At 44.4% G+C, this 25,988-nt stretch overlaps 1 protein-coding gene across 8 annotated transcripts in view; it reads left to right on the top strand.

Moving 5' to 3' along the window:
• The window catches only part of KMT2C (lysine methyltransferase 2C), a 188,356-nt gene extending 163,858 nt beyond the window's left edge, over window positions 1–24,498 (top strand). For 7 of the 8 annotated variants that reach the window (XM_054273841.1, XM_054273845.1, XM_054273848.1 and 4 more), the window contains 19 exons: window positions 1,919–2,151; window positions 4,998–6,692; window positions 7,937–8,149; window positions 8,536–8,700; window positions 10,326–10,467; window positions 11,565–11,712; window positions 12,527–12,705; window positions 12,806–12,960; window positions 13,150–13,402; window positions 13,984–14,123; window positions 15,074–15,178; window positions 17,034–18,153; window positions 19,091–19,227; window positions 19,379–19,521; window positions 19,786–19,954; window positions 20,800–20,916; window positions 21,519–21,592; window positions 22,134–22,242; window positions 22,467–24,498. In XM_054273841.1, coding sequence (XP_054129816.1) covers window positions 1,919–2,151; window positions 4,998–6,692; window positions 7,937–8,149; window positions 8,536–8,700; window positions 10,326–10,467; window positions 11,565–11,712; window positions 12,527–12,705; window positions 12,806–12,960; window positions 13,150–13,402; window positions 13,984–14,123; window positions 15,074–15,178; window positions 17,034–18,153; window positions 19,091–19,227; window positions 19,379–19,521; window positions 19,786–19,954; window positions 20,800–20,916; window positions 21,519–21,592; window positions 22,134–22,242; window positions 22,467–22,559 — 5,390 coding nt within the window. In that variant the 3' untranslated portion in view covers window positions 22,560–24,498. The remainder of the gene's footprint in view (window positions 1–1,918; window positions 2,152–4,997; window positions 6,693–7,936; window positions 8,150–8,535; window positions 8,701–10,325; window positions 10,468–11,564; window positions 11,713–12,526; window positions 12,706–12,805; window positions 12,961–13,149; window positions 13,403–13,983; window positions 14,124–15,073; window positions 15,179–17,033; window positions 18,154–19,090; window positions 19,228–19,378; window positions 19,522–19,785; window positions 19,955–20,799; window positions 20,917–21,518; window positions 21,593–22,133; window positions 22,243–22,466) is intronic. The other variant, XM_054273842.1, reaches the window with a different exon arrangement.
• The last annotated feature ends 1,490 nt before the right edge of the window (window positions 24,499–25,988 follow it).

The raw sequence follows: 25,988 nt of genomic DNA, 5'->3' as shown, positions 1-25,988 counted from the left end.
GAACTATGGATCCTATCTCAAAAAATCATCCTTTTAAAATTGAGTCATTCCATCATTACAATGCTAGGTAATGAAGGGGTGTATAGTAAATGCTGTTACCATTTTTTTTAATGGAAGCTATCATCAACAAAACACCATAAGGAAAGAGGGAAGCAGAAAATTAACATTATTTGGATTTGTGTGAGAGCAGTGATCTATTAACTGACAGACTGCTGTATCAGAAACCTGGTCTTGGGTTGTGTTGCAGTATTCTGTGCTCAATGAGAACAGCTGTGTGTTGATGGAATTTTTTATTTCAGAAGCAGAAAGTTTTGTGCAGCATCATTGTCATTTGAACAAATACCAGAAAAAGCTTTCCAGGCACTGGTTAGGCAAGCCTGGCTGGTGAAACACAGTTGTTGAAAGCAGAAATATACTGCACTAGCTTTTTGCATCCCATATTTCTGGCTGCCCTAGATCAATTGTGAATCCTAGTCTGTGTGATGAGAAAGATTTTTTAGCAGAAATTAAAACTGAGTGTATGTTGGGAGAGGAAGACCGTGTGTAAAAAAGTGTTTCTATCACTACAAATACTTCACTTGATATTTGTGAATAAGAAGCAGAAGTATACTCCTTCACATTTTCCAGAAGTTGAAGTAGCAGCACTGAGTATGCAATAAGGAGCTTTGACAATATTATCTGTATTAATTATTTGTGGTGTGATTCCACATGGCACTCAGCATGGCCCTGCTCTGGTTGGGTGGTGGTGGGTTCTGAGCACTTGAGTAAATCTGGTTTTCAGTTCAGTAGTAGTTACTCTTACCTGGAACTCATTAAAATTTCTGTGCTTTCATGTTTCTCATGATGCTCTCAGTGTTTGCACTCAATTGTCCCCTCAGTTTTTGGGATCAGTTCTGCAGAATTTTTCCCTGCAAGCACCTTGAGGCTGTAGCTCACCCTGAGTAGGTTTAGTTGAGCTGTTCAGTCAGAGCTGTCACTGACGCAGTGACTCGTGGAGGAGAAGGTGGCAGGGTCTGGAGCACAAGGAGGATGTGGTTATATTTAAATCATGGAGCTGGGTGGTGTCTCTGTTAAACAAGGGTCTTCACAAGGAAGATCTGCTTTTTTGTGGTGTCCCAGCTCACTGAAAATGTAATCAGGAGAAAAATGGCACCATCACCAGTGTTCTGTCTTGCTTCCTGTACTTAGTGCAGGTCAAGTGTTATCAGACATGGTTTTTCTGCCTCCAGAAAAACATCAGAGAGCAATGCACTGCCCGTGGCACACAAGCATTTCTCATTTGAAGGAAGAGCAATGCCTCAGTTACAGCCTAAATGAGAGGCATTTATTTTGGGGGCATGAAATGGCACTGGTGCTGAAGGCCCCATGCTGAGGGCTGACACTGACAAAGTGATTTTTACAAAGACAGTATATTTCTTTCACTTGGTGAATATTTGATTGCGTTCATAATTTTAATATTTTTCTTTGAAGTTGTAATAAAAATAAATATTATATGTACAACAGTTTTCTGCAAACACCAGAATTAATCAGGCCACGTTTCCTTTATGTCCTTGTTCCCTAATCACTTTGTACTTGAGTACTTCTAGAGATCTTCCATGTCCTCTCTTCTGTGGCAGGACAGGGAATCACTGGGTTCTGTAGCAGTAAATGTGGCTTCTCAAAGCCACCTTTGCTCACTGGCAAGTGTGTTTCCTCTCACAAATGCAGTAATTTGGATATCTTTCTCATTTACTCAAGTCACTCCAAGAACTTACTACTTCTTGAAGTACCAAATTCTCTGTCAAATTTGGCTGAATTTTACAACTAGTTTATTAAAATAAGGGGGGGAATCTGATGGTTAAACTTGAGCTTTAAAAAGTAGGATGAGCCCTTGTCTCCAGGATGAGATCGTATCACACTTCATTTCCCTTTTGTCTAGATGATTCCCAACGAAAGCAATACGAGGAGTGGCTGCAGGACACACAACAACTGCTTCAAATGCAGCAGAAGTACCTGGAGGAGCAGATTGGAGCCCACAGGAAATCCAAGAAGGCCCTTTCAGCCAAGCAGCGCACGGCCAAGAAAGCCGGCCGGGAGTTCCCAGAGGAGGATGCAGAGCAGCTGAAACACGTTACTGAGCAGCAGAGCATGGTCCAAAAACAGCTAGATCAGGTAATCCTCTGGAATCCAGACTGTTCTCCTTGGCACTGAGCTCTCACAGGGGTAGTGAGTCTTTCCTTTAAATCTGAAAGTGGAGCTCTACCTGAAGGAGCCACTCCCTGTTCTGTTCTGTGTGTGTAACAGCTTTGCTCTGGAGTGTAGGTGACTCTGGAGCTGCAAAGGAATATTCTGTGGCAAGCATTATGACAAAAAGCTGGGTTACTCCTTTGGGAAGAGGGGAATTTCTTGGCAAAATGACTTGCAGCAGAGTTCTTGACACCATGTAAAGAAAAACTGAAACATTCAGAGAAAAGTTTTAGCGTGCAGGGCTTTGTTTCAGGCTTAAGCGAATGTTCTAACCTAATCTTCTTTTTTTACAGTTTGAAAATCTATTTTTGTTATGTCTTTAGTGTTAGACTAGTTTTATGGTCTGTCTCATTCCTAGATGCTGATCATCAGTATTGTGTCATGGAATAACACAGGTGAAAGGGATGTCTGGAGATAATTTAGTCATGATCAAAGCAGAAGTAGCTTCATGATTAAGTCAGGTTACTCAGCACCTTGTCAGTCAAGTTCTGTAAGTCTCCAGGGGAAGAGATTTCCCAGCCTTTCTGGGCCCCTGTTTCTACATGTAACCACTTTCACTGGGCTTTGTTTTCCTTTCCTTACATTCAGCTGGAATTTCACCAATTGTAACTGTAATGATAGTGAGATGAAACCTGTGATAGTTTTGCTTTGCCCACCAGTAGTTAGTGCTGTGTTCCTCAAGACTTTTATTATAAATTACCTGGCATGATTGTCAGGATCAACTAGTCCTGCTGAAAATGAAAATGCTTTAGAATTAATCCTTTACTAGTATGAAGGAAAAAACTTGGCAGCAGACAGCTTGGAATGAAGTCCTGAGCAATATCTGACCCTTGAGTTCCCCTGTGTTGCTTCAAGACAAATTATGTGCTGGATGGGATATTAGTTGGCTCATCTTTCCACTGTGTGGAAGAGGGATGGAGTGGGTAAATTATTTCTGTATTTTTTTTCCCCTTCCACAATGAATCACAAGTAGAACAAATGCAAAAAAAATTCCCTTTAACCAATTTTTATTGCACATACAACAGTCTAATCTTTTGGTGGAGTTAGACTGAAGTAACTGCTTTAACCATGACATTGCTGGCAGATCCATTTACTGCCCCATAATTAAGGTTCTCCTATTTGTAATTTTTAAATTTAAGTTTAATCTACTGTTAGAAGAAGCCATCCACTGCCCTTTAGCCACTGATTTAGACCATGGTTGATTCATCCACGTCCTAAGCAGCATTTTGTTCTGTACCTAATAGGAGCTTAAATGAGGTTTAAAGCAGAGTTTTAACCACCTTCTATTGGAAGCAATTTGCCACTCTTTCAAATCAGATCAAGTAATTTCTCTGCAATCAAGCTCCTGTTAGTTTTTGAAAAGTCTCTGTATGTGTGGAGAGAGAAAAGAGCTGCTGGATCCCTGGGAGTGGCTGGTCCTGGACACAGGCACAGAGAGCACGGAGCTGAGTGTGCCCCAGGAGCTGCTGTGAGTCAGGGCTATTGGCCAGGCATGGAGCCACACAGACACTGCCAGATGGCCCCTGTGGCACTGTGCCTGTGCTCACAGGCTCTGCCCTGCCCTCCCTGCACTGCTGACATCTCCAGCTCAGCTCAGGGCCTCTGGCTGTGCTCATCCCTGGGCCTGGGACAGCACAGCTCATTCCAGGGACAGTCATGGCTGGTCCACCTCCGGAGGTTGTGGTGCTTTGGGGGCCTCATGGTACAGCCCCACAGAGCCAGCACAGGTTTAGTGCTGCAGGACCACAGAGGAGCCCTGGAGCACTGGGTCTGTGCAGTGCAGATGGATCCAGTCAGTGGCTCTGTGCAGTAGCTCTGTTTATCCAGCAGTGTCAGTGCCAAGGCAGAGCTCATAAATCATCTTGGACCTGGGATTATTGTGTAAATAACCTTTTGGGTGCATCTGTCCTGCAGCATGAAGTGTGTCCTATGGTATCACTGTTACCCTGAGCTTTCTGTCTTAGTCCTTGCTTCAGATAAAGGAGAGGGCTATCCCACAATTCAAAACGCATTACAGAGATTTTTCTATCCCTACATAAGCTGTGGAAGTCATAATCAGATGAGCAGAAGTGAGAGGGAGATTTTCCATAATGTAGGTATCATCAACCAGTGGATTGCAAATCCTTCTGTTTTTGTTTTAGTTGGGCCTCTGCAGTGTTTCTGAAAGGCTCTTGCTTGTCCAGTTGCCAGTGTTGTGTCCTGCCCTCAACTTCTCCTGTGTGTCTAAGCTACAAGGCATAACTTTCAGTGCCCATGTTGAGTTTAGTTTGGTCTTAAAATCTTAAATTTTCAAGCAGCAGTTGCAATTTTTATCTGACATGGGGTGTTTGAGGATCTGCCTGTGAACAAATGGGAATATCCATCACTGTTTTCCGGCAAACTTTTCCTTTCCAGTTACATCTTTTTAAAACATTACTGATGTGTGAACATCATCCATCTCACTGTTTCCCTTTTCCTGTCTGTTCGCAACTGTTATATTCTGTGCATAGATGATAAGATCTGTAGGACAATGATCACTGCTGGTTTAGGTTTCTATTTTCTCTAGCACAGTGAGTCTTGATGTGTAATTAGAACTTTGAGACAACGCTGTTTGGTCTGAAGTCTTGGGCTGGGGAGTATTTCTGATGAAATAGTGGCAGTTTAGCATTAAAAACACTGCAGAAATTCTGAGGTTCATTGTCTCCTGGAATTACAGTGGTGAGTTACATGCTGTATGCTGCTCACACAGGCAGTTTGTGGCAGGGGTGAATAATGACTGTTTCAATGTTTAGATCCGGAAGCAGCAGAAGGAGCACGCGGAGCTGATTGAGGAGTACCGGATCAAGCAGCAGCAGCAGCAGCAGCAGTGTGGGATGGCCCCACATTCCATCATGCCAGGGGTCCAGGGCCAGCCTCCCATGGTTCCAGGAGGAGCAGCACCAGCAATGAACCAGCAGAGCTTCCCCATGGTGCCACAGCAGCTCCAGCATCAGCAGCACTCAGTGGTGATGCCTGGGCAATCCAACCCCACCAGGATGCCAAATCTGTCCGGGTGGCAGCCTGCAAACCCTGCGAGTCACATTTCCATGAATCCAGCGAGGATGCAGCCTCCAATGACACCACTGCCAATTACTCCTGGTGCACCAGCTCCTGTGCCTGGCCCAAATGCAGCTGCACAGTCAGGGCCACCCCCGAGGGTGGAGTTTGAGGACAACAACCCTTTCAGTGAAAGCTTCCAGGAGCGGGAGCGCAAGGAGCGCCTACGGGAGCAGCAGGAGCGGCAGCGCATCCAGCTGATGCAGGAGGTGGATCGACAGAGAGCTCTGCAGCAGAGGATGGAGCTGGAGCAGCACAGTATGATGGGGCCTGAAATGAACAACAAAACATCTTTATCTCAGATACCTTTCTTCAATTCTGAGCTGCCTTGTGATTTCATGCAAACCCCTCGGCCCGTGCAGCCATCCCCACAGCAGCAGCAGCAGCAGCAGCAGATGGGGCAGATCCTGCAGCAGGGTGCTGTCACCTCCCCTCCTGCCACCAGTTTTATGCAAAGCACAGAGCGGAGGCCAGTGGGACCTGCAGCCTTTGGACCTGATGCATCTGCTGGTGGAGGTGGAGCCCCCAATTTCCATAATGTAAAACAAACTCATGGGAATCTCCCTGGGGCTGCCTTTACACAGAACCAGGTCAGGCCTCCATTCCCTTCTGCTGTCCCTTCATCTCCAGTGCTGGGGGGCAGTGCCCCATGTGGGTCGGACACTGGTGTGCCCCAGGCTGCAAACATCCCTGTGTCAGGCCAGTCTCTCATCCAGCTCTATTCTGACATAATCCCAGAAGAGAAAGGCAAAAAGAAAAGGACACGGAAAAAGAAAAAGGACGACGATGCCGAGTCCATAAAAGCCCCATCAACTCCACACTCGGATATCACTGCACCATCAACCCCAACCATTTCTGATGCTACCTCCACCCCCACAGTGAACACCCCCAACGAGCCACGGCACCAGGATGAGCTGGAGTCCCTGGAGCTCACGGGCCCCTCGACATCCAACACAGCAGAGAGCTCCCCAGAGCTGGAGGGGAAGCTCCCCAGCAGCAGCAGCGTGTCCCAGACACAGCCCGGGGGGAATGCAGAGGCTGAAAAGGCTACAATGGACGCACCCAGCAGCCTCCAAGAAGTTAAACTGGAAAAGGCAGAGACTGATCAATGCTCAAGTCAAGCTGAGCCTAAACCAGAAAATCCAAGCAGTATTAAGGTGGAGGAGGATAAGGTCACCTCACAGCCAAGCTCTTCAGCTCCGAGTCCAGCACAGCCACCCGGTGCTCTGGCAGCCAAAGGGGAGTCAGGGAATGAACTGCTGAAACACCTGCTAAAAAACAAGAAGTCCTCATCTCTTCTAAATCAGAAACCAGAGAACAGTGGCCGAGCAGAAGAGGAGGCTTCTGGGGATAAAAAGTTAGCAGAGAAGCAGAGTCCAGCTGAAGGAATGGTGAGCCTGGGACTGATTTTGTCACACTGTGGTCAGCAGCAGTGCAGCCTAGTCTGTGCCTTACTGTGGGCATGTGTGGGGACATAACCTACCTGTTCAAGGGTGGAGGAAACAGCTTTAAGGAGCTTTAACCTCTTTCCTACCTTTTCTCCACAAGTAAATCACCTGTGTTGAGCAAAGAATAAATTTTAATATGGTTTCTTTGGTCAGCATATTCAGAAGTCACTAAAATGTAAAAAAAAATATTTTTCTATAGAAAATTGTCTTCAAAAAATACCACTTCCTAGTATTAAGGCAGGATTTTACAGCATGATTCCTAATTACTCACCAGTATGTGTCTGTACAGAACATGGTGTGTCTCCTTTCTCCTGTGACTCCACCTGAGTTGTCTGTATGATTTATTAATTTATAAGGTCTTCAAAAACAGACCTAAAGAAAAGTGCTTTCTTTGGAGGTAGGATACACTTTACACTTAGACTTGTTGGTCATTTTATTGTAATCTTAATCTCTGCTTTTGGATTTTGACTGCTTAAACTCTAAATTAATTCTTAACACAAAATTTAAATGTGTTTAAAAGGAAAAAATAGTCATAAAAGTAAAGGCAATTGTGAGCAGCTTGTAATTAAGTGCAAAAGATCCACAGTTCAAACGTGTGGTAGGAGTATTAAAATACTAGTGGTAGGGATCATGTAGAGCTGTTTAAAATAATAATGAATTTTTTAAAAATGGACTTGCCCCTGTAGCATTAGAGTCCCATCCTGATCCCTTTTACCCAGCTGTGCTTCCATGGGAAGAAAGGCTTTGCAGATTTGTACTGGAAGTATTTAAGCAAGTGGTACAATCCAGAAAGGTTTCACAACACTTTTTTTGTTGCTAACCTCAAAATACTTTTGTATTATATTAATTTCTGTGCCTCTCTTCTGCCACCAAGTCTGTCTTTCATTAGGCCCTCGTGAATATCTCCAAGGTTTCATGCACATGTAACTTTATTTTAGGGGGTGTTCAAAAGAGAATGTTCCTGGCCTGTGAGTTTTTAATGATGTTTTCAGATGTCAGTGGTGTTAATGGGAGGTCATAATTCTGTCTGTAGGGACAGTTTAGCAGTTCCACCTGCCAGTAAAATACACTTTGTTATCAGTGAGATTTATTACTCTGTGCCTGTGCTTTCAGAGTCGTGCAGTAAATTGGAGTGAACTGTGTATTAACATGTCAAAAATTCTGCTGCACTTCCTTTTTTCACACAGCAAAGTGCAGGAGCCCAGATGCAAGGAGTATTTGGATGCAGTAACAGCCAGCTCCAGAGAGCAGATGTAGGGCCTGAAACCAAGAAGCAGAGAAACAAGAGGGCTCAGAGGACGGGAGAGAAGGCGGCTCCTCGGTCCAAGAAGAGGAAAAAAGAGGAAGAAGAGAAGCAGGCAGTTTATCCTAATGCAGATACCTTCATCCAGCTGAAGCAGGTGAGTGTGCAGGGGCTGGCAGAGGCAGCTCAGAGGCCTTGTGGAGCTGTGGGTTTCTGCCAGTGGAAGTGAAGTTGATGCTTAAGTTAGAATTTTGAGCACAGGTTGGGGATAATGTGAACTTCCACAAAATCAGGGAATTTAAAGCTTGGTGTTTAATTTTGGAAGGTGGGCTGACATGGCTGGTAGTCCCAAAGCCACAGAGTTCCTGTCAGCTCTGGCAGCCTCTGGATGAGCTGGCAGGGAGCTGGAGCTGAACAATTTCCTGACAGTGGATAAGTTCTAATTCTTCTTTTAAATTAGAAACCACTCTACTGACTGAAGAATTGCAGTGTTCTGTCTCAGACTTAATTTCTGACTTTTTTTTTTTTTTTCTTTTAATACAGCAACTTTCTCTTCTGCCTTTGGTGGAACCAATAATTGGAGTGAGCTTTGCACACTTTCTCCCTTATGGCAGTGGCCAACTCAATGGTGGAAATCGACTTGTGGGAAGTTTTGGTAGTGCTACTCTTGATGGGGCTTCAGATTACTACTCCCAGCTCATTTACAAGGTATGGTTTTAACCTGAATTTCTGGTGTGTGCTCTCTGTGGGAAGAGAAGTCACTGCTATTATTACTACTAGTCAGAGTTCTTGCCTTTTATGCAATTAGAAGAAAAATAACCTTCTATTGCTAGACTAGACAGTGTGAAACAGTCACCATTGTTTCACTCTCTGAAAGTGGAATTGGTTCTGGAACTGTGTTGTTGTAAAGTAATGAAAAACTACAAATGCTCTTTTAACAAATGGATGCTAAATAATGAAAATTGTAATTACAGTGTTGTGGAGCAGAAAAGACTGAATTCTCAGTATTTTGCAAAGTCTTTGAAAGCATTAAACATTTCTTAATGTGAATTAAATAAGAAATAGACGTTTTCTCATTTGCCCACCAAGCCCTAACTAAGACCCTGAGAATCTGAGCAAAATAGACTGTTTGTTGATGAGTTAATAACCCACAGCATTTAAAACTTAGCCTCTGAGATCAGAGTGGCAGTACTGGGAGGGCAGTGGGATACTGAACAGACAGAATCAAATTTGCTGCTTGGATATCCTAATATAAAAACCTATTAAAACCATTGGTGTTTTCTCCAGCCTTACACAGTGTGTAAGCTGAGAATGGGACCTACAGAAATAAGTTCTTGTGGTAAAAAGTAAGTAATGAGGATTAGCTTTGTGGGCATGACTGCAGGAACAACAGATACTGGAGTTCTCATTTAATTTTCATTTAAAATATGGGCAGTTGAATAAACTGGTGAGAGGTAGCCCAGAGTATGAACTTGCAGAGGATCTGCTGCTCCATGGTGGCTGCTTCAGTGACAGCTCATCCTGTCCTGAACGTGAGGCAGCTTCCCCTTGAGGGGCAGCTGGGGAAGCTGACCTGTTCCTGGTGCTGGAGTCACTGTGGAGCAGCTCTCAGCATGGAGTTGGGACCTTTGCTGAAACTGTAGGAACCTGTTTGAAACCATTCCTTACAACGTTCTTTGTGCATTTTTGTAAATCTTTTGGTAGTATAATTGGCAGTGTTTACTCATGTGAACTGTTCCTCTGATATCCCTGATACAAGAAAAGCCCATCATTGTGTCTTGTACTGTAGATACCTTTGTGTCTCATGCTTGTGTCTCAGCTATGGCTGCATATCAGTTTTGCATCTGGGTGTAAAACTCTGAGTGGCTTGCATTGTCTAGTACTGGAACAGGGCAGGTTCTCTCCCTGTGACAGTGTTCACAAGGGTCTGAGGCTGAGGGGAGAGACAAGGAACTGACTCCATGTTTCAGAAGGCTTGATTTATTATTTTGTGATATATATTATATTAAAACTATACTAAAAGAATAGAAGAAAGGATTTCATCAGAAGGCTAGCTAAGAATAGAAAAAGAATGATAACAAAGGTTTGTGACTGACTGAGACAGTCTGGACACCTGGGCTGTGATTGGTCATTAATTAGAAACAACCAACATGGGCCAATCACAGATACACCTGTTGCATTCCACAGCAGCAGATAATCAATGTTTACATTTTGTTCCTGAGGCCTCTCAGTTTCTCAAGAGGAAAAATGCTAAGGAAAGGATTTTTCAGAAAATATCATGGCTAGCCCTGTGTTCCATCCTGACTGATGGTTCTTTAACTCCTGTCCTGCAGCAGAACAATCTGAGCAATCCCCCGACCCCCCCTGCCTCTCTCCCTCCCACGCCGCCGCCCGTGGCCTGCCAGAAGTTGGTCAATGGCTTCGCCACCACCGAGGAGCTCGCGGGCAAGGCCGGAGTGCTGGGGGGCCATGATGGTAAGGCTCGTGTGTGTTGGGGCTGTAAGGTCTGTCCTGCTTGTAGCAAATGGCAAAATAGCTCTTGGAATCACAAAACATGCCGGGCTGGAAGGGACCCACAGGGATTATTGAGTCCAGCTCCCAGCCCTGCACAGGACACCCCCAGCAATCCCACCCTGTGACTGAGAGCGTTGTCCAAATGCGCTTGGAGATCTGTCAGGTTTGGTGCCCAGCCACCCTGTGGGTGAAGAACCTTTCTCTCATATCCACCCTAAACCTCCCCTGACACAACTTCAGGCCATTGCCTTGGGTCCCTTCACTGGTGACCAGAGAGGAGATCCACACCTGCCCCTCTGCCCCCCATCATGAGGAAGCTGGAGGCTGCTGGGAGGGCTCCCCTCAGACTCCTCCAGGTTACTCCTAGGATACTTCTCAGTTGCAATGCTCCTTTATAAAAACAAAATGCCCAGACTTCTCAAGGTTATAATCATGACTAGCCAGCAATATTTTACACCAGTATAGTGTCAGGTGTTGGTGCCTTTGCCTTGTTCCTGTTCAAAACCATGTTGAGAGCTAGGCACACTCTTAAGAAATGAGAAAGAAAACTTTAGGATTAGTTTTTTGGGTCCAGTACAAGTGACTGGCATGAGCTCCTTGGTTGAGTGAGCTCAAAGCAGCCTATCCAGAATGTGTGCAGTCAGTGTGTATTTTCTGATACTTGCAATTTGGACAGTTAAAATTGCTTCCTATTCTTTATACTGGGTCTTTGTAAAGACTATTCAGTGATTAAAATCATTTTTTTACACTCCTTTTCCTTTGTTGTTTCAAAATTGTTGATTTTTTGTAGTTTTGTGGGTTTTTTAAGTAAACAAACATCCTCTCATAGTGGCAGAAGACACACTCAAAAGCCTTTCAGGCCCTGTTTGCTAAAAATTTGCAAAAAATTTGGTTTTTGTAAAAATGGAAGTTGATCCTGAATGGTCACAATTTTTTGAACTCCCAAATGTTTTGAGAGTGGTGTCACCGTGAGGCCCCACCCACACCCAGCAGGCAGCATGTCAGTCACTGCAAGAGCTGTGCAGATGTCTCACTGTGCTGTGCCTCTCTGGTTTCAGTTACCAAAGCTCTGGGGCCAAAGCAGTTCCAGTTGCCTTTCAGACCACAAGATGATTTATTAGCCAGAGCAATGGCTCAGGGCCCCAAAACCGTGGATGTTCCTGCTTCACTTCCAACACCACCTCACAACAACCAGGAGGAGTTAAGGTAGGTTTTACTTGACATCTTCAAAAAGGTATTTGGAGCAGATTCTGTGATCTTCCATTGGATGGGTCTGCGAAGGTGTGGAGAAACAAAATCCTTTTTGCACAGGCACAGAAGGGCAGAGAATGGAATGGGATCATTTTAACTCTTAACATTCCTTGTGTAGAGAGCAGCAGTGAAGTAGGTGATTCCAGCCACTGCTAGACTCTAGATTCTGCTAAATTGTTAGGGATTCCTTACCTTGATCTTTTAAAAGTGGAAGAAAACTATTCAAATAGATGCTTTTCCTGAAGCAGTGTGGTGCTGCAGTGACAGGTGACTGCTGTAGCAGCAGCAAGATTGTGCAAGAGCCAGCCTGAAACTGCAGAGATCCACTCAGTTTCCCAAGTGAGAAACACTGGCTGGAACATGAGTCTCCCTGCAGACGTCTTCCCTTTTGCCTCCCTTTCACTTACCTTCCCAAAATATGGGTGTCTGTGAAGCACTGGAGCCTGAATGTGGACAAAGGCCAGACAGTTTAAATATTAAAATAATTCAAATATTAAATGCTCATTTTTTTACCCTGGGGGATAGAGCCATGGGGAACAGAGGGTTTGGCTCTGTCAGTGTCTTTGTTTTCTTCATGAATCTTTCCCAAGAAATGGAATATGTGTGCAATGGAATATGAGATACCCAGAGGTGATGGCCAACCACCTACTTGAGTTCTGTGACCAGGAACAACCAGCAAGTTCATTTTAGTTCCCTGTCATGATTTATAACTTTGGCTTACCAAAAGTTTAGTCCATTTCCAAACCAGCTTTTTTGGGTTTTCTTCCAGGGTTCAAGATCACTGTGAGGACAGGGACACTCCTGACAGCTTTGTTCCTTCTTCATCTCCTGAGAGCGTGGTGGGAATGGAGATCAGTCGCTACCCAGACTTGTCGGTTGTAAAGGAGGAGAACCCAGAACCTGTCCCATCCCCCATCATTCCCATCCTGCCCAGCAGCACTGGGAAAGGTGAGGCTGCAGCAGGATGAGCATTTACAGCTAGGATTGGTTTTCTGTCTGTCCCCATAAGTGTAGGATTAACGTGCTGTATTCTGGTTTTTTTTTTCAGGTTCAGAAGCCAAAAGGAATTACATAAAATCAGAACCCGGTTCAGGAGCCTTACCTGGTTCTGGCTTCTTCTCCTCCCAGCTTGGACCATCCCAGAATGGTCCTAAATCTGGCCTTATCTCTGTAGCAATTACTTTACATCCCACAGCTGCTGAGGTAAAAAGAATAAGCATGTATTGCATACATAGAGTGCAACAGCAGTTAATTTGGGTTATGTGTAGTGACTCTGAGGGGGTTGCAGCGCAGTAATGCTGCTGTTGCAATCTTCTAATAGTTTGTATCTCTGCTGTCTGAGCTGCTTGTCAGATGTAAACAAATTATTTTGGTTTTTATTCTTGTTTTTAGAATATCAGTAGCGTTGTAGCAGCATTCTCCAACCTGCTCCATGTCAGAATTCCCAACAGTTACGAGGTCAGTAATGCTCCAGATGTCCCATCCTCCATGGCAGCCACCAACACTCACAGAGGGAACCCATCCATGGAGTACAGGCAGCACTTGCTCCTGCAGGGCCCCCAGGCAGGACCCATGGGACCTGCCAGGATGGTGGGGCCCTATGGGCTGAAGCAGCCCAATGTGCCATTCCCTGCCAACAGCAATGGTGAGTGGGCTTGAACCTCCCCTGTGCAGTACCAGGGTTTAACTGAGTCAGTACTGGTGCATCTCAGCCTCATAACTCCATGCTCTAGAATTCAGTATTCAATATTCAGTTTTTGTCCACATAAAACCTTTCTCTTCTTACATGATCATGTGGATGCTCCTGGATTTAACCATGAGTAGTTCTCTTCCATCTCTGATTTCCATTGTCTGTTTACATCAATATCAGTGAGGCATTTCTCCCATAATTCTTAACATTATTAGAGTTTTTTATGTCCAGTCTGGTTTTAAATACCTCATTCAGGAAGATTGTTCCCATGCTGGAAAGCTTGACATGGTTATTCAAGCCTGTATGCCTGTCTTAGTTAATTTTGTGATTTTTTTTACACAAGAATGTGTTTTTGCCTGGTTTGCACAGCTGTTTTAGGTCTGATTTATACAATTTTTCTGTCAGCTCAAGGTTTAAAGCCCTCCTTCCATGCCCTGTCCAGGAGGGTGCTAGTACTCTAAACCAGTGAAGAATATGTGATCTCTCATAAATCTGGTTTGGTGTGATGCAGCCTCTGACAGAACATCTGTTCCCAGGTCTGGCTGGCTACAAGGATCACAGCCAGGGCATGGCAGAAGGCTCAGCCCTGAGGCCTCGCTGGTGCTCCCACTGCAAGGTCGTGGTTCTGGGCAGTGGTGTGAGGAAATCCTTCAAGGACCTGCCCTTCCTCAAACAGGTCAGTGCTGAGGTGCCAGGGCAGGGCCTGTGCTCAGCTGGGCTCCTTTAGCAAGGGATGGCACAAAGTCCTGCTTGTCCTGGAGCCAGGAGCACTTCAGCTTCATGTGCTGCTCCCCTCCCTTGTGTGTCCTGATTCAGGGTGGGGCATTCAGGCACATCTGCAGTACAGCTAAAAATGGCAAAGTTGTTGTTGCTGGTACAAAATGAATGCCAGGACATTTCACAAAGTAAGTCCCATCTATGGGATTTCTCAAAGCTCTGCTACCAACCTCCTTCCCTGACCTCTTCAGGGATCTCAATTAAAAAAAAAAATTATTTGTGAGGCAGCCACGTTGCTGTGTCAGGAATCACTGTAAGAGCAGGAATGCTTGCACTCTTTTGGGCAGGAATCAGATTGCAGTTGCAATCTCTTGTCCTTACACTGGGAACTGTCATTCCTTCAAAGGATGCCATTGCTCCTCAGTGACCAGGAGGTGACTACACCACAAAGACACAGCCAGAACTTGCAGAGAGTAAAGTGTTCTTGCAGACAAGAATGCACTGAATTCCCAGTAAGGTTTTGCAGATGGATCAGGAGATAAAACAGTGAGATCTGGCTTTGATTAGGCTGAAATGAGACATTCTTTTGCCATCTCAAGATAAAAGAAAATGGATTTTGCTTTGCAAGAGTGCCTATGGAGCAGATGGGTGCATGGTGTAGAATGCTTTATTTTGATTGTTAAACTTCTGTGAAAGGCAGGAGATGCTGAAGAACAGGGGTGTAGGTGGTGGCAATGTTAGATCTGTCAAATAATCAAGTATTTATATCACAGCATCCCTCATTATTTCACAAATGTTCTACAAATAAAAGAGTTTCCAGCCAGATTGGAAGACTTGTTTCATTACACTTACTATGTGAAGAATGGTATTAAAATGCACTTCTTACACTCTTCTGTGTTTGATTCCCAGGATTCCCAAGAAGGCTCAGATAAAATGAAGGACATTGTATTCTGTAGCAACAACTGCTTTGTTCTTTATTCAGCAGCTGTGCAAGCAAAAAACTCAGAGAACAAAGTAAGTATCAAACACTGGCAGACCCAAGTGAGCTGAAATTATTGCAGCTATTTGTTGGAGAACAGAGAGGGGCCAAGGGGGAAGTTTGCACTTCATTTGAGAGGTTTATAAATTAATTGCTCTATATTCAGACATTGAGATTCTGAAGCAGCAGCATGAATTAAAAATCATATTTGCAGAACTTTGTGTCTGACAGATGCATGGCAGAAAAGCCATCACCTTTGGCTGCTGTCCCAGACTTTGAAGATGCAGTCTCAAAAAATGAGTGATTCAAGTTCTCTGGGCATTGTAAACAGCCACAGACACGTTTTTAAGGGGGGTATATCCTGCATTTGGATTTGGCTTGTACAGTTAAAAATAAAATTACAGCTGTGAAAATAATAATTGAGCAGCAAGGTTGTAAAAAGAGTTTAATTTGTTCAGTGTAACTGGGAAAACAGAATCCTGTTCCCTGACTTTATTTGGGTGAAGCTGCCATTTTAAAGCACTGATTACCAAAACATCAGTAGGGAGCCAGTGACAAGGAAAAGGAGTTTTTTATTACTGGAGAAGTACATCTGAAGAAGTTCATTCAGCTGAAGGTGAAATCAGGCCAGGGAATTTTCTCAGGTGGTCCCAAATATTCTGCTGTAGTTCTCTACCTGCAGACACTGGGAGGGGTGTCCAACACCTAAAAGAAATGGGACATCATTTCTTGCTGTGTCAAGGGTCATTCAGTCAGAAGAAGGGGAACTTAAATTTATCTAATTATTTAATCACTAAAAGTGAATAGTCTTCACTGAATTCTGAATGATCTTTTTGAGTTTCTCAGTTAAACAGTTAAAATTTTTTGAGTACTTCTTTTAACTGACTTGTCTTCTGCTGTTTCTAGATCAAATGTGCCTTTTTTCCCCTAAACTATTGGACACAACAAGCTGTGTCTTTCAAGCTTTACCTAATTAATGTGTTCTCATATAGAGAACTGTATAGACTGTATAGTTTGAAGCCTTCCTTCAAGTGTATCCTACTTACTTTCTCAGGAGGAATTGAATTTTAAGAATACAACCTGAAGAAGATAACTCTGTGTACATCCATATCCTTTTAGTGTCCCATGTAGCTCATTTTCATTTGTTGTATAAACAGGGTAACATTCCTCTACAAGTGCATCAGCATGTACCTAATTAAGTTAATTAAATGTCATGTTCAGCCTCTTGATCCTTTAATTTACTCTTTCAAGATTAATCACACAAACCATGTTAAGCACTTCATAATATAAACTTCCTTTGTTGTTCTTGTTTTCTCTCTTAGGTTTTTGTGGGGTTTTTTTCCACAAATCTCTGCAGGTATAATTCTTGTTTACTGTGACTGAATAGTTTAAGTCCTCAAGTTGTATCTAATTCAAAGCCCTGCAGAAATTCTTCCTCACTTGTTTCCAGGAAAAAATTACGTGGCATTAGTTCTAAATTTTCCATTTCTATCATATATCAGATTCTTATGCTTTAAATTAGTTCATGACCCATATTTTAAGGTTACTTTGTTGTAACAAAACTTTCTAAGAATTCCTAAGAGCTAAAGCTGGCAGTCAACTCACCAAAGGCAGTTAAGCCCTCTGTTTTGCATTCAGACATGGACAAAGGATTATTTGTGCTTTCTCTCATGTATCAAAGGGGCACCATGTTCTAGGTAGGCTGGGAGTTTCCTGCTCCAAGCTGTGGAAACATGGGTCAGGATAATTTCATCTTTATCTGTTGCTGCATCTTAATTTTAGGCATTTGGAGAAGCCTCTCCCATACTGAGCTGCCCATGTTTCCAGGTTATATTTAATGATTAACAAGTTTGGGATCTTTTTCTTAAAGAGTTTTCTGTTGATTACCAGGAATCGGTCCCAACCCTGCCACAGTCGCCGATGAAGGAGAGGCCGCCCAAAGCATTCCATCAGTACAGCAACAACATCTCCACTTTGGATGTCCACTGTCTGCCTCAGCTGCAGGAGAAGGTTTCCCCACCCTCATCACCCCCCATCATGTTCCCCCCTGCCTTTGAAGCAGCCAAGGTGGAGGCGAAACCGGATGAGCTGAAGGTAACGGTGAAACTCAAGCCCAGGTTAAAAGCAATACACAGCAGTCTGGAGGACTGCCGGCCTCCCAGTAAGAAATGGAAAGGGATGAAATGGAAAAAGTGGAGCATTCAGATTGTGATTCCTAAAGGATCATTCAAACCTCCTTGTGAAGAAGAAATAGATGAATTTCTTAAAAAACTGGGCACAACCCTTAAACCAGACCCCGTGCCTAAAGACTACAGGAAATGTTGCTTCTGTCACGAGGAGGGTGACGGATTAACTGATGGACCAGCAAGGCTTCTCAACCTGGATTTAGACCTTTGGGTCCATTTGAACTGCGCTCTTTGGTCTACAGAAGTCTACGAGACACAAGCTGGTGCCTTAATAAACGTGGAACTAGCACTGCGGAGAGGCCTGCAGATGAAATGCATGTTCTGTCACAAAATGGGCGCCACCAGCGGTTGCCACAGGTTAAGGTGCACCAATATTTATCACTTTACCTGTGCCATTAAAGCACAATGCATGTTTTTTAAAGACAAGACCATGCTTTGCCCCATGCACAAACCAAAGGGAACTCACGAGCAGGAGCTGAGTTACTTCGCGGTGTTCCGGAGGGTGTACGTGCAGCGCGACGAGGTGCGGCAGATCGCCAGCATCGTCCAGCGCGGCGAGCGCGACCACACCTTCCGCGTGGGCAGCCTCATCTTCCACGCCGTGGGGCAGCTGCTGCCACAGCAGATGCAGGCCTTCCACTCCTCCAAAGCCCTGTTCCCCGTGGGCTACGAGGCCAGCAGGCTGTACTGGAGCATGAGGTACGCCAACAGGCGCTGCCGCTACCTCTGCTCCATCGAGGAGAAGGACGGGCTCCCGCTCTTCGTCATCAAGGTGGTGGAGCAGGGCCACGAGGATCTGGTTCTGACTGACACAACACCTAAAGGTAAATTTTGTCAGCTAAGATGGTGAATTTGTGCCTTTGCTGTTCATTGTGGTATTGCTGGTTCCTGTGGTAAGCAGCTGTTGCAGGTACTGTTTTAACAATGTTTATAGTGAGCTTCCAGGGCCCATTTTTAATACCCTGCTGTGAAGACTGTGATCACCTCTGAAAAAACTGTATAAGCTGCAGATCAGAAGAATTGTTCCAAGTCCACAGAGGAGACCCAAGACTGAGTGTTGAAAATGAACTTAAGCAGTAGGAAAGTCAGTGCAGGTTTCATTTCATGAAAAGTGACTTTGTTTAAACACAGAGCCACTGCTGCATTATCTTCAAATCAGCTGGGCTCATGTTAGGGAGCTCTAAAAACAGCTGAGTGACCACATTGTGCTCAGGGTGGGTAATGTCTCTGTCAGGATGAAGGATGTCAGGGTGTCCATAAACACTTAGGCAGGTCTTGGAAATTGGCTCCTGGATGTGCTGGAGGCCTGTGAGCCCCTGGGTCTCAAGGCCTTGGTGCTGTGGATGCTGTCACCCTCAGAGAATGAGCACTGACTACAAACAATCAGTGGAAATAGAAGATATTGTATATTTTCAGAAAATCTTACTTTTGCAGCATTTCTCAAGAGAAACCTGTCCATGTTCTTGTCAGAGGACTGAAAGTTTCCATGCTGAGAACAGTGAAAACTTCATTTCTGAGAACTGAGGGTGCAGAATCAATGGTGTGTTTCTTTGTGATTTGTTAAATCCCAAAGATTAACAACTCAACAATCATTCTCCACTTCACTTTTTAGATCCTGGCCTGTTTGTATAGGCAATCAAAGACAAAAGCTTTCTCAGTGCTGGGTTCTGGTTCCCATATCCTCAGGTGTTTGTTTTAAAACCAAGTGCAATAGTTTTAATTTTTTTTGATCACTGTAATTCTCTCCCAATGGTTGTGTAGGTGTGTGGGATAAAATCCTGGAGCCCGTTGCTTCTGTTAGGAAAGAATCTGAAATGCTCCAGCTGTTCCCCGGCTACCTGAAGGGTGAAGACCTCTTTGGTTTGACAGTGTCTGCAGTGGCCAGGATTGCAGAATCGGTGAGTTCCCCACCCCAGTTCTTGCTGGATCATCCCACTTGCTGGATAGGCACATGAGAAGGGGACCAGAAAAGCAAACATTTTGTTACCCACGTAATTAACCATGTAATTATTTGTATTTTTTTTCTTTCTCTCTCTGTTTTTTTTGCAGCTGCCAGGGGTTGAGGCCTGTGAGAACTACACTTTCCGCTATGGCCGAAACCCCTTAATGGAACTTCCTCTTGCCATCAACCCCACGGGCTGTGCCCGTGCCGAGCCTAAAATGAGTACCCATGTCAAGAGGTTTGTGTTAAGGTATTTTGTTTTAATTTCACATAGTACAGCCCAGGGTTTATAGGCTGCTTTAGGGTTATTTGTGCTTTCGTCTGCTGCTTACAAACCCTGTCGTCCTTGGCTGTGAATGTGCATGCCCCAGTCAGAGGAACTGCTTTGTGTCTCCGCTAGCTGGCTTTAAGTGTCTGTATGTCTGAGAGGATTTTTATTGGGTTTCCTGGCTGTTTTCAGAGAAATCTTCAGTTTTTCTTGTATTCTTTCCTGTCACATGCCCAATCCCTACAGGCCTCACACCTTGAATAGCACCAGCACATCGAAGTCCTTTCAGAGCACAGTCACGGGGGAGCTGAACGCGCCTTACAGCAAACAGTTCGTCCATTCCAAGTCCTCCCAGTACCGCAAGATGAAAACCGAGTGGAAATCCAACGTGTACCTGGCTCGCTCTCGCATCCAGGTCAGTTCCCACCTCAGGAAATGGATATTACAAAAATTGCATATGCCTTTATTAGTATCTGTTTAACAGCTAAATTTTGTAGATGTCATATATATTTATCCAAATCCAGATGAAAATTCGAAACTAAACCGATTGCAAAATTCCTTCCAGTCTCATTCCAAAATTGGCAGTTTTTACGTGGCACATCAATTGCACAGATTTACCTTAAGTAAGATTTGTTTCTAATTACTGTAAATATCTTAAAAATTCCTTTGTTATTGTCATCTAGAAAAAGGATTATTTTAAAGTTCTGGGGTGGTTTGTTTTTTGGGGTTTTTTAGCCTATTCCTCAAAAATGTAGTAACACTTAATAAAAATAGAAATACACAGTGGAAGCATGCGATGCTCAGGCCAAGCTGATGAAGTGGAACAAGACCAGCAGGAAGAGCTCAGTGCTTGTTTGCCTTCATAGGAGTATAGAATCCATTGCTTTTTGTCTTGCTGCTGGTTTGCTTCACAGTCTGTTTTGGAAAAGCTTTGTCACTAATCCTGCCATGTGTGGGCATGGTTGTTTATTTCAGGCTGGACTTCACCATGCCTGGGTTCCTCACAGCAGCCATTTTTATTTCTCAGTGAATTTATAACCTTTACACAGTCAGTGTCAGAGGGTAAGAGCAGCTTTCTCACCAAGACAGCAGCAGCCAAGTTTTCTGGGATCTGTGTGAGGCTGGATTCTGCATTGGGCTGTTACTGCATCAGTTATTTATCAGTGCTGCTTCTCTCTCTCCCCTTTCCACTGCTGGTTTGGGGCACGATGAGGAACACTGTGAGTGTAAAGTTATTAACTCTCAGTGTACTCTCTGTAGGGCCTGGGCTTATATGCTGCTCGAGACATTGAAAAGCACACAATGGTCATTGAATATATCGGGACAATTATCCGGAATGAGGTGGCCAACAGGAAGGAGAAGCTCTATGAGTCTCAGGTAAGGCTCTTTGTTCATTCCCTCTTTCCCTTCCCCATTCAGACATTCATAGGACAAATCAAATGCTGCTCTGCCTGATGAGTTCAGGTCCCCTGATTTGTTTTCTGCTGTGCCATAAATGCAAATAGGCTTCAAATAAAACCAGAGGAGTCTACAGTGGTTGTTATCAGAGTATTTCAATGTTTAATAAATCTCATAGCACCCTGGCCAGGTGGGGAGGACACATCCTCTGTTCCAGAGGACACAGCTCTGCCAGACATGTCAGGACCTCAGTTTCTAATCAGAACTTCTTATATTTAAAGCCACTTCCTTTGCGTAACTTTGTAACAGTTAGTGCCTGTCTGGGAGGCAGTCATACACCCTGGATGAAAGGCAGTGGGAAGCTCTTGGGGAAAACTGAATTGTCCAGAGGTTTGTGTTTATGACCCTTCATCCCTCACAAACCCATGGGGACACAGGCAGTACATGACAGTGCTTTCCCTCGTGAGCCAGTGGGCAGTGACTGATCTGGAATGCAGAAGGGAGCTGGCCCTTGTTGTTGGTTCATCACTGGCAATGCAGTAAAACCTGACCAGAGTCCTTGTGCCACTTGTGTCTTGCAGAACCGTGGCGTGTACATGTTCCGCATTGACAACGACCACGTCATCGACGCCACCCTGACGGGAGGCCCTGCAAGGTGGGTGGCCTGGAGGGATCCCTGACCCCCCCCTGGGGCCTTGGAGGGATCCCTGACCCCCCCCGGGGCCTTGGAGGGATCCCTGACCCTCCCCTGGGGCCTTGGAGGGATCCCTGACCCCCCCCGGGGCCTTGGAGGGATCCCTGACCTCCTCCTGGGGCCTGGAGGGATCCCTGACCTCCTCCTGGGGCCTGGAGGGATCCCTGACCTCCTCCCCTGTGTTGGCTGGGGCTCTTGGAGGCTCTGAGTTTGTGGGGTTTATTCTCTGAGCTGGTACATTCAGTCTTCAGACTGTCCCAGCTGTCTCTTCCATCAGCTTTGCTCATCTTTCAGTTACGTTTCATGGCAGCTGTGAAGAAAGGAATTTTTTTTGATCCTTGATTTTTTTTTGACATTTTCTAGGTAAAGAAACAAGTAATGTAATTGTATGTGGGAAGGCGGTGAGCCCGTGGAGCTAAGGCCATCCTGAGGTTTGGTTCAGATTTGCCTCAAGGGCTGGGTTTTCCTAAGAGGTTTCACCTGTCCCACTCTTCCTTCACAGGTACATCAACCACTCGTGTGCGCCCAACTGCGTGGCTGAGGTGGTCACTTTTGAGAGAGGACACAAAATTATCATCAGCTCCAGCAGAAGAATCCAGAAGGGGGAGGAGGTAGGGCAGGTTCTGACTTTACAGCCCTCTTGTTTCATGCGTCCATTCTGTGATTCCTGGCCAGTGGCACAGTTTGTTTGCTCTGGGGGAGGTGACATTTCCCTTTCCCTTTCCTGTAAAACTCTGCCCGTCCCTCACAGTGCAGCCTCTGCTGGGTTTTGCTGTTTGAGCTGTTGTGGCAAATCCCAGCTCTTCCATAACCACTCCTGTGCCTTTCCTTCCAGCTTTGCTATGACTATAAGTTTGATTTTGAAGATGACCAGCACAAGATTCCATGTCACTGTGGAGCTGTAAACTGCCGAAAGTGGATGAACTAGAATGCATTCCTTGCTGTCTTTGAGGGTTGCTTGTCCCTAGGAAGAAGTGATTCACATTTTGATTTTGTCGACGGAAAATTGTTGCCTTTTTGAAGGGGGAAAAAAAAAAAATATCACTTCTGGAAATACAGATTTCTACACAAGTATTTAAAAAGAAAAAAAAAAAAAAGAAAAAAAAAAAAGGAAAAATAACCCACCAACCAACAAGCACCAGAAGCAAGCCGGCAAAATCTGAAGCTGACTTTCCAGACACGTGGAGGTGAAACTGAGTTAACAGAATGGTCCAGCACTTTTGTTTTTGAGCTCACTAAGGAGAAACTGTTTAACTTGGGCAAAGAACCGCTGGCTGACCTGCAGGAGGGCAGGTGGCCACTATGAATGTAAGACTGAAATCACCAGCGAAAGGGAGAAGTCCAAAGTGCTGGCCACAGCCTTATTTGATAAAGGGGCAGGCCCTCTAATTAAAGAAAAAAATTTTAAATAAAAGTAGACACCACTGAACAAGGAATGTACTGAAACGACTTCCTTAGGGATAGAGCTAAGGGAAAAAATAACTTGCACTAAAATACATTTAAATACTTGATTCCATGAGTCAGTTTATTGTAGTTTTTGATTTCTGTAAAATAAGAGAACCTTTTTGTATTTATTATTGAATAAGTGAATGAAGCTATTTTTAAAAAGAAAGTTAGAAGAAAGCCAAGCTGCTGCTGTTACCTGCAGAACTAACAAAACTCTGTTACTTTGTATAAAAGTGTAAATATTTTGAGAAAAAAAGATACAGTATAAAAATAGTTATTGACCAAATGCTACCAGACTCTGCAGCAGTTCGGGTGCTTATTCTCAATCGTTGATAGGGATGTTACAATATGATCTCATGTACTCACGGACACGCGATTCCCAGTTCGGAATAACCAAAATCTCAATTTAAAGAGAGGGGGTTTTGTATGTTTAAAGCAGTCTCAACTGTGGTCTTATGAGAATTTTTTTAAAGTCAACCTTAAGCCTGGTAAAGGCAGTGTATATTACAATTCTGACTTTTGTAGATGTTTGGGTAATTTAGATTAATTTTATTTGTATTATATTGTTGCATCCCTATTTCTTAAGTCAGGTTTTTTTGTGCTTACAATTTGTGATAACTGTGAATAACTGCTAAAACCACCCAAAATAGAGGCTGGACATGGTTTTTTTTCTTCAGCAAAAGTAGTCAAGGATTAGGTGACTGTTCAGCCTACAGATTAAATCATGTAAACAGCATAGAATGACTTGGAGCTTCAGTCTCATGCGATAGCCTTCTTAAAAAGAAAACAAGGAAAAAAAAATTAGGTGTAATGTGCTTGCAGCTGCAGGACTCTGGCAATAGGATTTTGGAAAATGTAATTTAAAGATGTGTTTGTATGGATTGTTTTTGTTTACATTTCTTTAAAAAAATAAACACTGTTTTGTGTTTGCTTGTAGAAATTTAATCAGCATTTTGAACCAGGTTAGCTTTTTATTTTGTACTTAAAATTCTGGTACTGACACTTCACAGGCTAAATATAAAAAAAAAAATGAAGTTTTTTTTTTGTGTGCACAATTAAAGTGGACTGTAAACTGTTGGTATATTCAGTAATACAGTTCTGAACTTGTAATGTATATGGCATGATGTATTTTTATCTTACAGAATAAATCAATTGTATATATTTTTCTCTTGATAAATAGCTGTATTAAATTGTTTCTTGAATATTTTTCTTCTCTTGTACAATATTCCAACATCCTACCAGTATTTGTCCTACAGTTTTTTCTGTTCTGTATAATAGTATCTAATGTTGGCAAAAAAATACAAAAAACAACACAAAAAAAAGAATTTTTTGAAGTATACAGAGTGTTATGGGTTTTGGAATTTGTGGAAACAGATTTAGAAGATCAGCATTTACGAATAAAAATATTTTACATCTATAAAGTGCATCCTCCTGTTGTCATTTGAGGTGTCTGGTTTCTGCTTCTTCCAGGATCTGTTTCTGCTTCCACCACAGAGAAGTATTTTGCCTTCCCCCTTTGCCAGTGCATCCTAAATTGCACAGTGAGCACAGGCTCCTCTCAGCCCATGAGTGGAACACTGAACACCCTTCACAGTCCCCCCATCCTGCAGGAGGGGGAGTGAGCAAAGGCCAGAGTGGGGTTAAAGCTCTGTGCTGGCTCTGTGACAGTGCTGGACTCCAGAGCCATTCCCAGCAAGCTCTCAGCATGAGTCCAGACTAAAAAAGGCTCCAGAATTACCATGGAAGAGTGTGCAGCAGCCAGGCCAGAGCTGCTCCCTGGTGTTACTGACATGGTGCACTTTGGCTGCTGCAGGATCTGTCTGTCCATGGCCACCACCCACTCCAGGAGCCAGGAGAAGAAGTCCTTGACACAGGGACTTAAAATCCAGCCCCAGAGTTTCCTTCTTTACAAATAATAAATTCTTAGTGACAGCAGCAAGCTGGGGGCTGTGCCAGTGCCTGCCCTGGGATGAGGCTTTTCCTTCTTCTTCCTCCTGTGCTTCCTCTTCACTAGAACCTCCTAGGTCAGCTGGGAGCAGTCACTCACGCACAGGACAGAACTGTGAATTCCTGCTTGCACCAGGCAGCCCAGCTGGGAACAGAACCCTGGCCCAGGGCTGGGTTTTCCCAGCAGAGATCTCTCACCCTCACTCAGGTGATGGCCTGGCTGTGTGGCAGCACCCCAGGTCTGTCTGTGGCCAGGAATGCCCTGCAGGAACGAGTGACACCATCCCAAATGCCATCACCTCCCTCTGCTCCTGGAAACCGGCGCTGCTCCCGGTGACAGCACCTCCAGCTCTCCCCACTGGGAGCAAAAGCTCCAAAATTCTCTGTGGCAACCAACTCAGACTGTAAATAAAGCAAGCTGCTGCCTCCCTGTTTGAGGATTTGTTTGGGTTTCCTGATTTTTTAACTTATTTTTAAAAAGACAACAGAAGACAAGGCCAAGCAAGGTTTCTGCACAATGTGGCTGTCACCACTGTCACAGAGAATTGTCCCCCTGCACCCAGCTGGGAGGGGCTGTGCCAGCAGTCAGGGTGAACCCCACAGGCATAAAGGAAGCTGCAGCCCAGCCTTTCACCCCAGCAAAGACTGGGCTTTCCCACACAGCAACCACCCAGGCTGCCACTGCTGCCAGTGAAAGGCTCACCTGAGCTGACACCATGACCCAGCCCTGCCCTGCCTGACTGCAGGAGTCACCTGGAACTGATGGAAGGCTCCAGGTGCCCCTGAGCAAGGCCCAGCACAGGCTCAGCTGCCCAAGGGGGCTGGGGTTGGTTTTAGAGGCATTCCTTGGTAGGAAGGAGCATGACTGGTGTCTTACTTAATTACTCCCATTGTAATGCTGTATCTTGAATAACTTCAGCCAGTTGGTTCTGATTTTTAAACCCTGGTACCTGGTAATCCAGTG

The sequence above is a fragment of the Melozone crissalis genome, unplaced genomic scaffold (genome assembly GCF_028551555.1).
Source record: "Melozone crissalis strain CALT ecotype California unplaced genomic scaffold, PUWL_Pcris_2 ptg000016l_1, whole genome shotgun sequence".
NCBI classification, from domain to species: Eukaryota; Metazoa; Chordata; class Aves; order Passeriformes; family Passerellidae; genus Melozone; species Melozone crissalis.
This window is presented reverse-complemented; position numbering and strand designations above follow the sequence as displayed.